Source organism: Alnus glutinosa, chromosome 11, assembly GCF_958979055.1.
Source record: "Alnus glutinosa chromosome 11, dhAlnGlut1.1, whole genome shotgun sequence".
Classification (NCBI taxonomy): domain Eukaryota; kingdom Viridiplantae; phylum Streptophyta; class Magnoliopsida; order Fagales; family Betulaceae; genus Alnus; species Alnus glutinosa.
The window spans coordinates 16,250,318-16,261,888 of NC_084896.1; the positions used below are offsets into that span (position 1 = coordinate 16,250,318).

Consider the following 11,571-nt stretch of genomic DNA (forward strand, 5'->3'; position numbering starts at 1 on the left):
TTCGTTACTAATGAAGGAGGACGACGGAATGGAGGAGGAGTGGAACCTGGAGGATTTGCAAAAAGAAAAACCGAAGCTGAAATGGTGAAACCTAAAACGAAAAGAAGAGAAGAGGAAGAATTTGGAAGATGAAGAGCCAAAGACTAGTGGACCACGTGCCGCATGCAGGTTGTAGTATTTTTTAAAAGTGTGATACAGCTGTTACTCATTACACTCCCCACTCCAAACGGTGCGTTTAGCCTAAATACTCATACGGTGCGTTTAGCCTAAATACTAAAAACGCAATTGTCCAAAAAAAAAACCCTAACTTCATCTTCTGTTTTCTTCCCCTAAGCTGCACTGCCGCAGTGCCGCACAGCACCACAGCCCACAGCCTCAATCGATCGTTCCCAACTTCCCATCTTCGCTGGCTTCGCCGGTTCAGTGGCCTATGGGTAAACAAAGCATTACCAACTTCCAAGTAGTCTTGCTGATACAAAGGATGAGGAGGTGAGTTCAAGAATATTCTTCTTGTTGCTGCTGACTTGTTGTTGTGGGTTCCTCTTATACGCAACATATATTGGAAATAATTATCACTACTTGTGTATGTTTGGTATTGAATCTGGCCTCAAATTGATTTTTCTCATGTTTTGGCTTGAATCGGGGATACCCGCACAACCCACAAACCCCGCATCCCCCGCCCCGCGCCACCCACCCCCGCACCACCCCCACCCCGCATGGATGTCACTGATTTTATGTGGTTTGCGGGTGTAAATTTGAGAACCCGCATGTGTGCAGGGCGGGGCCAAAAAAAGGGGAAACCTGCCCCATGCTCACCCCTACTGAAAACTGACTTAATCATCGGAGAAGGTTCTGCCGAAAACCTTTGGTGTTTCTTTCAGGTACGGAACCAGAAGTTCTTATGGGGAAGGGCCAATGGCCAAAATTTTTTTTTTTGGTAGGGGCCAAATAAGCTAAATTTTTATTTTTACCTTATATTTTTTAATTTTTTAGAAAAAAAAAAAATTCTACCTAATAATTTTTTTTTTTTTTTAGGAAATTGTGGGGGGAGGGGGGGCATGGCCCCTGCCAGCCCCCCCTCCCTTCGTCCCTGGTTTCTTTACTGTTTTGTAGGCTGCTTAATATCCAAAGGAGAAACCAACTAAGGTCACTAACCCGGGAATTGTCTCAACACGTATAAATGAAATTAAATGCTTAAGGTAATATATTTTACGCATGTATAATAATTAAAGAATATAAAGGCAGTAAAGAAACCCCATAAAAGCACTAGCGTTGCATGTATATATTCATGATAAGGGGCAATGCAACACCCCGCAAGGGGTGGCATTGTCCACCGATCGTTAGCCCGAAATTTTGGGTGCTAGGCTGATTGGGTTATGAAGAGAATGGATGTACGAAACCAATCCTTGCCGAAAGGGAATGTGCAGGACGCACAACCTCAACTCTAGGGGTTAATGAGAGTAATAACACAAAAAATAAAAGGAACATAGTCAATATAGTGCAACATAAATACATAATACATAATTTTTTATAGTAACAAGAAATGTTTTCCATGAAATGATAAATTTTATGAAATGAATGTATACAACATAGTAATAAATGATGATCATATTTTTGAAAGAATGTATATGAAAATTGTGTTTATGTAAAGTGATTGCAAAAGAATGATTTATGAAAAACGGTTATAAAAGTTACGCTTATGAAAAAAGTTTACTAAAAATGTTTTGAAAGTTATATATACGAAAAAATTGGTGAGACTGGTGTTCAAAATTCCAATTACATTAATGTTGGTTTTTTATAAAATGTATAACATTGAACATTGGGCATATATATCTTATTGTTTTACATGTAAATATTTCATATGATATACATCTAAAGTTCCTAAATTACATTGTATTTGACTAAGGTGTGAGTAATGAGATTATCACACAGAAAATCATAGTTATAGATCCTTATAAATTATAAAAGATTGTTCGTAGTCATAAATGAAATTGAAAAATCTATGTAGACTATAACATGTCAACTTTAACAATCTATCTTAATTAGGAGAAACAAAAAAGGCTTCGAATGACGATCCATCCGAGGACTCTGCTGAAGATGATTCCACCGGTGGCTAGTAATTTTAGTGGTTCAACGTTTAGATAATTCGTAGTTAGGATAATTAGGTCACACACATGCATCGAATAAATAGATTTGGGTCTTGACTTCAACCAAAGTTCTTGACAACACCTTCTTCGCAATTCCATTCATAAAATATAAAAGATTAAAAAGACTGATATGAACATGAAATATACACTTCCAGCCAATTCAACGAGTCACCCTTTCATCTAGAATTCAACCCATTATCAAATTACAGCATATAAATAATTCCTGTGAAAACAAAGCAACTAGCATATTAAAGAATGCAGATGCTCAACCGTTCTTATATCTTGAATTGACAAAGATATGTCATACAAAATATACTGCTCGGATAAAGATTTACGATAATTATCTGTCCAAATTGCTAGCAATTTGAGCAGGTAATATGAGAGACTCCATATGGGACTTACATGCTCGGATAGGTGGTCGAGCAGTCCAAAATTTATTTGAGCAGGTAGGTTGCATATGAGTTATCTCACATCACTTGTCCAAATTGCTAGTAATTCAAACATGTAATTAATGTGAATCTCAATCGTGCTCTGAAGGGCCCGCCTTTACCCTTTTGTAGAACGCGACTCTTTTCCACCAAGTGTTTGAATAATCGCTTCTAGGACTTTAATTTCCTTATCCCGCTTCGCGATTTCCTCCTGTTTTGCACGCAACTCTTCCATATGCAGCTCAAACACCTCTGCAGCCAAGAATAAAGTGTGTTGGAAAAATTTTTATTTCCGGGGTAATTGCACTGAGAAGCCCCAAAGTTGGATCATAATTTCATATTAAATCTGAAATTTCAACTGCATCAATGTTCACCGTATTGTTTTGAGACCATTACAATATTGACCCTCTATGAATCTCTATTAACTAAAGAGTCAAAGTGGCTGCAAATAAGACCCTTCTAGGTGCTAAAAGAACATCCTCATGAGCTGCACGTGATATTGTGATGCCAACAAACCAACAAAATGACAACGAGATTGTTTGGCAACACTTTTTAGGATGAGACATAAAAATACTACACACACTTCCACTTTGATACTCTTAAGTGAATACTCCCACACTCCCACTCTACCAAGCGAACACTCCCTGATGTGACAGTGAAAATCATTATTGGATCCAAAATTCAATAGTTATCCATCCAAAATCTACTGGTGAGGGAGTGAGAGTGTACTTGGCAGTATGGGAGTAGGAGCGAGAGTGTTTGTAGCATTTCTATTTTAAGACAGCTTTTTGCTTTTTAGCAAAAAAGCATTAACAAATCAATTTAAATACAAAATACTCACAACTACTTTCACTTCTATATCACATCCCAACAAAAAAGCAAAAAGCACCCTTTAAAAAGTTTTACCAAATGAGCCCCACATCTCTTTCTACTTTGTTTATCTGCAAAGATTTTTATGCAAAGGAAGACATTGTGAGTTTTATGGTGCATCCTGGACGGCTGCGTATTTAGCACCTTTAGAGATTAGTTATAGCAATTTCCTTGTATTGCTTTCTTCTTCTTCTTCCTAATTGCATCTCCTGTATACCCCCTGTATACCTGATTGCGCTTTGCGTTTTTTCTAATAAAATTTTCTACTTACTTATCAAAAAAAAAAAAAAAGTTTTATGGTGCAAATTATTTTGCTCAGCTCATTTGGAAGATCTTTGGGCACTTGGAGAGGTCTCATTTGGAAGACTAGTCCTCCATCTCGTATCCATCTCTCTTTCAAATAAGCCATTGGATCTGTAGAACTCACATGTAGATCCTACAAATTCATTAATGAATTTGAAAAAAAAAAATAGATGGAGATGGATGGGAGATGGGAAAATAGCATTTCTCGAAATTAAATACAGAGTATTAGATCAAGCAGAGCATGACCTCAACCATAACTTGGTTTTGGGCCCAATTTATTTTATTTTATTTATTTATTTATTTTTATGACAATCATCCTAGCTCAAACTCAAACAAATTTCAACTAAATAATTGTAGGCCAAAGCAGGATTGGGACTGGTGCATACGACAGTCCCACCACTAGCACAGTAGGAAGTAAGCTATTTCAACTAGAGGGGGTTCTGTTGCTCCAAAAAACAAACTAGGAGGGGCTCAGTTCATGAACTGTCTTGGGATCAGTTCATTACCTCCACCACAATTGTGTTGACCATAAGGTGGTTACAAAATAACCTATTGGCAAACTATCACTCTAATTCATACAACAAAGCAAAGACATAATCTTCTGCTTCCAACCGGGCTGAATGTACAGAGCTTAGTTGAGCCCAACCCAGCCTAACCTCTATTTCAGGCCAAATTTTTTTTAAGAAGCTCAGCCCAGACCAAAATCCAATAGAGGTTAGGCTGCGTTGGGCTTCAGATTAGCTCAACTCAACTAGTAGTCCTACACTACCACAACTGAAAGTAGGATAATGACATGCAAGGCGCACAGTTCATTAACTCCACAAACATTTTATGGACGTATGTGTGTGTCTGCGTAGTAATCCTTAAATTGATCCCATAACCTAATGCATGGTAATTGTTTTCCATTTTGGACAATAAATTTATACCTCAAGCTTCTATTTAAAAAACAATAGAGCCATCCAACTACGAACTACCACAAATGGAACCCTACTAGTCTTATCATATATGGGCACATTTTCGGGAGTCATCAGCAAACAATGCAGCACAAATAGGATGCAAACCACAAAAGCTATGCCCATGTAAGTGATTTATAAAATAATAATAATAATACTAAACAACTCTGAAACCATTATCAGATCAAGTGCCATCTTGTTAATATACAACCATGAAGTGTTGATACACTTCAAAATCAATAATGCTATTATAGATGCATGTGTTTGATGATGAAAAGGCCTCAAGCTTCAGAACCAATTTCAGAATAAAATCACAAAAAAGGAAAAGATGAAATTAATTTTTTTTTTTTAAAAAGAAAAAAGAAATCTGATTTGGGAATTTTAGATGACGAATCTTTCATTGATGCTAAAAAGGGGACCAAAACAAAATTCTCATGCCCTGTTCTTGAAGGGAAGAAGAAGCCAAGGCCAAAAGATGCGGCTTAAACAAGAAGTGATTTACCCAAAGGCAATATATTCTGCAAAGAAAGAATCAGACGATTCTTGAAACTACGGCTTTTGGGTATCGGTAAAGAATGCCAAAAAATTGCTTTTCAAGTGATTTTACTTTTCGACAACCAAAACAGATCCCCAATTGAACTCACAAGCTTTAAAAGAAATGAAAAATTGCATCATTGGTTACTGTGATTGGCCTAAATTACAAATCGTTCCTTGTGGTATCAAAATTAATTCAGAGATCTCTGTTGGCCTAATTTACAAATCGCTCACTCAAGTCAAATTCTGTTAATATTTTTAACAGATTCCGTTAGACACCACGTCAGCGCCAATAAGTTGGCGACACGTCTCGATCTTAATAAAAAAAAATAGATATTAAAAATATAAATATATAAAACTTAATTTATTTTTTTTAAATGGGGTGGCCTGGCCACCCTCAGGCGCTTGGGGTGGCCCCAACCGGCAGCCACCCCTATTCTCTTTTCAATTTTTTTTTTAAAAAAATAAAATTTAAGTTTTATATATTTATTTATTTATTTATTAAGATCAACATGTGTCGCCATCTTATTGGCGCTAACGTGGGGCCTAACGGAATCTGTTAAAATTTTTAACGAAATTTGACTTGAATGAGCGATTTGTAAATTAAGCCAACCATAAGGATCTCTGAATTAATTTTGATACCGCAGTGAGCGATTTTAAATTTAAGCCAACTACAAAGACTAATAATGCAATTTTCTCAAAAAGAAAAGCCAACCCCCCACACACACATATACTGATATACATGTGCCAGCCCCTCTGGGAAAAAGTCGCAAATGCCGCGACCCCTCTCCCTCCCCCTAAAAAAAAAAAAAAAAAACTCAATAGGGGGTGGCCATCATTTTTTTTTTTTTTTTTTTTTTTTTTTTTTGCCTTCTTTTGGCAATGGATATAATTGTAGTCTTGTAAGGGTTCTGTGAAAAAACAAATTGAAAAAATTTGTATGGAATTTGACGGAATAATCCATTTGATAAGGGAAACAAAAGGAGCATAAAGAAAATAGAAACTTGAAGAGCAATTTGAAAAAAGACCTAAACCACAGGATCCCATACAGTAATTTTTCCTAATACATAATAGCTACTCCCTCAGTCCCATATTAGCTGTCCATCTTTGTAGACACAACTTTTTTTGTTGCTTTATCTATTACACAAAAAACACAAATTTCCAGCATTACCCCTAACAAGTTTGAATTACATAAAAAGAGAACCTTTTAAAGGTAATTTTGTAAATATAAATTATAGTATACAAGTGTACATCCTTTTTGAGACATCCACAAAAGGAAAGATTGGACAATTAATATGGGACGGTGTTAGTATCAACTAATGTCATCCCAATATCTCATACTTGATTTCAGGAATGATTTTTGCATGTGCTTTATAGGTTAACGATGTGCATCAATGAAGTCAAAGATTGCAATCCACAAAAGGAGAAGCCCACTCTGACCACCCCCTTGCCATCCATATATGGTTTAACACAATCAAGAGTTAATATAATAATCATTCTTATGGGGCGTCAGTTATATGATTCAGTTAAGGAACACAAAGAGGGACTATCACGATATAACCCACCTAAAATCATTGACTACTATCACTACAAAACTGTTTGTGCACAAGCATGCCTTAGTGTCTCTTACTCAAGGAACTTATAAGACAAGAAAAAAAATGGTTTACATTTTAAAGGATTTTTTTTTGGGGGTGGAGGGGGGGGGGGGGGGGGGGGGGGTGTTGGGGATGTTGGTAATTAACAGTCTAAAGTTGCCATATCTTTTTCAGATTATTTTTATTATTGTTATTATTTATTTATTTATTTTGCAGATCTATTATATGGAAAAGGAAAAAAATGGATACAACATACTTGTGGTGTTCTCAAGCTCTCTCGTGATCTCTTGTGCATGTAATTCAGCAGCTTTCTGACCTGCTTCAGCCTGTCGTTTCTCAGAACGAGCACGAGCAGCAGCTGTAATGGCAGCATCAAGTTCTCTTTCCAAAGTCTCTACCCTTTGCTCAAGAACCTAGACAGAAAATATAGACTGCAATATATAAGTTTCCTGAAACTGTATCAGTTAGTATTCACAGCTATTTGCAGAGGATGAACAAGTGCTCATTCCCAACTCATAGTAATCAATATCCTCCAATGGTATATACAACACGTTTATGGGTCTTTTTTCACCTCCGAAATTTGGATGTCAAAAGGGCGATCTTGAGAGGAAAAGAGTGCTTTTGAGAAAAATGGTTATTCAGAGAGTAACTCAGATGCATTCCATTAAAGTAAGCTCAAGACTGTCTCAAATCCATCATCTCAAAAAAGAAACTAAACCAAATCCATCCAACCCTGATTTTATTTTAAGCACATCAGATTCATGCATTGCAATATGATTTGAGAAGCACAGTGGGAGGCCCCGGTTGGATGATCTTGCATTTGATGCCATTTCAGAGTCAGAAGCAAGGTGGATGGAGAGAGCCTTTGAGGAGGAGGAAGTCAAAAAGGTAGTGTTTGCGTTTAAGGGTGACAAAGCGCCGGGACCGGATGGCTACACCATGGGTTTCTTCCAAGCTTGTTGGGAGATGGTAAGATTGGACATTATGGAGGTTTGCTCTGAGTTTCATGCTAGGGAAGTTTTTGAGAAGAGTGTGAACGCTTCTTTTATTACTCTTATCCCGAAGATCCCAGGAGCTCGGTCTCTCAAAGACTTCCGGCCCATAAGTCTAGTAGGAGGTATTTACAAGATTATTGCTAAAGTCTTGGCTAACAGGTTGAAGACGGTCATGGACAAGATTATTACCAAATCCCAGAGTGCATTTATCAAAGGAAGGCAGATCCTTGACCCTATTCTCATCGCGAATGAATGCCTGGATAGCCGTCTGAAATCAAGGGAGCCGGGAGTCGTATGCAAATTGGATTTAGAAAAAGCGTATGACCATGTTAATTGGGACTTCCTGGTGTATATGCTAAGGAGATGTGGGTTTGGGGAGAAATGGTGTTCGTGGATAACTCGGTGCATTTCCACTGCAAAGTTTTCGGTGCTTATCAATGGTTCTCCTTACGGATTTTTTAGTAGCTCTCGAGGTCTAAGGCAAGGAGATCCCTTGTCCCCACTTCTGTTTGTGTTTGTTATGGAGGCTTTGAGTCGCATGATTATGGCGGCAGTGAGGGGGGGTATGTTGGATGGTTTTAAAGTGGGCGATGCTTCCTTCTCCCACCTGTTGTTCGCAGATGACACTTTGATCTTCAGTGATGCTAGCCCTTCCAAGTTGCGGTCTTTGCGAGGTCTCCTGCTCATTTTCGAGGCTGTTTCGGGGCTTAAGGTAAATCTGGCCAAATCCAGCATTATTCCTGTGGGGAACGTTAATAATATGGGGTGTTTAGCCGATATTTTAGAGTGTGAAGTGGCTACTCTGCCTGTGATGTACCTGGGTCTTCCACTGGGAGCACATTACAAGTCGACTCGGATTTGGGATGGAGTTATTGAGAAGGTTGAAAAACGGCTGGCGAGTTGGAAAAGGGTGTATCTCTCTAAGGGAGGGAGAGTGACATTGATCAAGAGCACGCTCTCCAACTTACCTACGTACTACATGTCTCTTTTCCCTATTCCGGTGAGGGTTGCTTCTCGCATTGAGAAATTGCAACGCGATTTTCTGTGGGGTGGTTTGGGTGAAGGTTTTAAATACCACCTGGTGAGTTGGGAGAAGGTGTGTACTCCTATCTCAAATGGGGGGCTGGGCATCAGGAAATTGGTTCACTTCAATCGCGCCTTGCTAGGCAAGTGGTTATGGCGCTTCGGAATGGATAGAGAGGCTTGGTGGAGAGTCGCGGTGGACTCAAAATATGGAAGTTTGTGGGGTGGGTGGTGCTCACGAGAGGGTGGTGGGGGGTTTTGGAGTAGGACTGTGGAAGTATATAAGGAAAGGCTGGGAGAACTTCTCTAGATTCCTTAGATATGAGGTGGGGAATGGGAGCAGGATTAGATTCTGGCATGACTTATGGTGCGGGGATGCGGTTCTGAAAAATGTGTTCCCTGATCTATTTGGCATTGCACGGGTGAAGGATGCGTCAGTGGCTGATAATTTGGAGCGTTTGGGCGGGTCTTTACAATGGAATGTGAGCTTCATTAGAGATGCCCATGATTGGGAAGTCGAGGTTTTTGCCGAGTTCTTCCAAGTGCTGAGCTCTACAAAGGTGAATCCTGAGAGGAGAGATTGTATTAATTGGGTCAAGTCCAAGAAAGGTGTATTCAGGGTGAAGTTATTTTTTGAGGCTATGATGGATGATGGAGGTTCTTGGTTCCCATGGAAGTATGTGTGGCGGACACAGGCTCCCCCGAGGGCAGCGTTCTTTACTTGGTCTGCAGCCCTTGGCAGAATCCTGACCTTGGACAACCTTAGGAAGAGGAATATGATTATTGTTAATAGATGCTGTCTTTGCAAGCGGGATGGAGAATCAGTGGACCATATTCTTTTGCACTGCGATCTAGCCTCAGCTCTGTGGAATAATATCTTTTCCCGCTTTGGCATATCATGGGTTATGCCTAGAAGTGTGCTTGATCTGGCTGCCTGTTGGTGGAAGAAGGGGAGAGTAGGAAGTGCTACCTCGTGGAAAATGGTGCCTATTTGCTTGTTTTGGAGCATATGGAGAGAAAGAAACCTTAGGACTTTTGAGAATGTAGAAAACTCCCTAGAGGAGGTGATAGAGCTGTTTCTCCATACTTTGTATGGTTGGTCGATGGCTTTTTTGTACCCTTTATCTATCAGCTTTGCTGAATTTCTTACTTCTTTCTCGAATTCTAGCTAGGTGATTCCTGTTGTATACTTCTAGTGTACGGAGGGGCGCCTTACGCTTTCAATAAAAATTTCATTACTTATCAAAAAAAAAAAATGATTTGATGCATTTTTTTCAATTTCTGTTCCCAACAGTTAGGTGAAAGATCATGTGGTCTGGGCTTATTTTAAGTTTTTGATATCTAACAAAGTGATTGGATAATCTTCGAAACCTAATCAAGCGATAATGATTGATTTGAGTGTATGAACTAGGGAAGTAGTGAAAATACAAATTTTGGTGCATGGACTTGATTATATCAAATGCATGTTTTTCTCTATTATAAATCTTGATATATTTGATGAACAAATGTCATGCATGAATTTTTGTTCTTCATTCCTAGTTGCTTGAAGACATATTAATCGGTAGAATGGAACAAAAAAATTCTATTCTAAATCACTTTAGCATCTCATGCTTAAGGGGCATTCGGATAGAATTCATTGGTAATATGATTTTCCTTAGTTATGATTTGCTCAAATTTAATGTTAGGTAGCTTAACAATTTGATGCATGAATTGGGCCAGTGGTTTGAAAAGGTATAAAACGCATCTTGTAATAAACTGTACCTGTAAATTGTTATAGGGAGATGTTTGTTATTTGCTAGTAGGGTTTATTACCAAACAGTCTTGAACTACTAAATTCAATCCAAGCCTTACCAACCAGATTTAAACCATTATTGTTCCACATCAACTCATATCCATGACCAAAAGAAAAAAAGCAGGTTGTAAAATCAATGAAGTCAATGGTTACAATCAAGATTAACACAAATCACCTTTCTTCAGCACATATAGATAAAATCAAACAAAAAGCAAGCAATTGCATGCCAAAAAAAAAAAAAAATGAAAACCCAGATCAGAATATCACTAAAAGCAACGCAAACAAACAAGAATAAGATCGAATTGAATCGAAAAACCAAGTCAAACAAAGAGCGATCAACCTTGATGGTACGGGCTTGTTCGGAGCTGAGGGAGGCTTTGGCAAAGGTCTCTTCGTCGACAAAGACTGCTTTCTTGAGGAGTAGCTTCTGGAGTGACTCCAGATTCGAAGCCATCTCCGTCAGATTGGTTGTGGCTCCGCTCCATCTCTCACTTCCTTTGCCCTTCTCCTCCACTGCCATCTCCCTCCCTGCGCTTGAGAAGCCAACGATGTACGCATTATTGGGCTTTTCATGGTTTTCATTGGGCTATTTACTACTATCTTGAGCCACGGGCTGGGCTTACACAGGGTCTGGTTTCTCGATGAGGCCTCAGTTGCCCACCCATATGACCAGAAATAAAACAAATATGCGAAAATTACATATTAAAATTCTCTCAAATTATTTGTCCGACAATGATTGTAAGAGATCATTTATGAGATCCATCTGATCAAATAAAAATTGGATTACCCAACCATTTATCCAGTCAGGTAGATCTCATAAGTGATCTCTCATAATTACCTGTCCAAATTCTCCTAAATTCAGACATTTAATTTGAAAAGATCTCGATTCTCAAATTACACTTTTCTTGTATGTCATTTTATCTCCAAAATT

At 38.5% G+C, this 11,571-nt stretch overlaps 1 protein-coding gene across 1 annotated transcript; it reads right to left on the reverse strand.

Moving 5' to 3' along the window:
• Positions 1-2,273: 2,273 nt before the first annotated feature.
• On the reverse strand, positions 2,274-11,193 carry LOC133882029 (uncharacterized). Its single transcript, XM_062321115.1, has 3 exons — positions 10,981-11,193; positions 7,087-7,243; positions 2,274-2,827 (listed from the first exon to the last, which is right to left on the reverse strand). The coding sequence occupies exons 1-3, from the start codon at positions 11,158-11,160 to the stop codon at positions 2,694-2,696; spliced, it is 471 nt and encodes a 156-aa protein (XP_062177099.1). The 5' UTR covers positions 11,161-11,193; the 3' UTR covers positions 2,274-2,693.
• Positions 11,194-11,571: the final 378 nt, after the last annotated feature.

Excerpts from the sequence above, each read along its gene's own strand:
- LOC133882029 (XM_062321115.1), bottom strand. The coding sequence starts at position 11,160 with ATGGCAGTGGAGGAGAAGGGCAAAGGAAGTGAGAGATGGAGCGGAGCC. Across the intron at positions 7,244-10,980 it reads AACAAGCCCGTACCATCAAG|GTTCTTGAGCAAAGGGTAGA; the intron begins GTTGATCGCTCT and ends TTTTCTGTCTAG. Across the intron at positions 2,828-7,086 it reads AGAGCTTGAGAACACCACAA|AGGTGTTTGAGCTGCATATG; the intron begins GTATGTTGTATC and ends TCTTGGCTGCAG.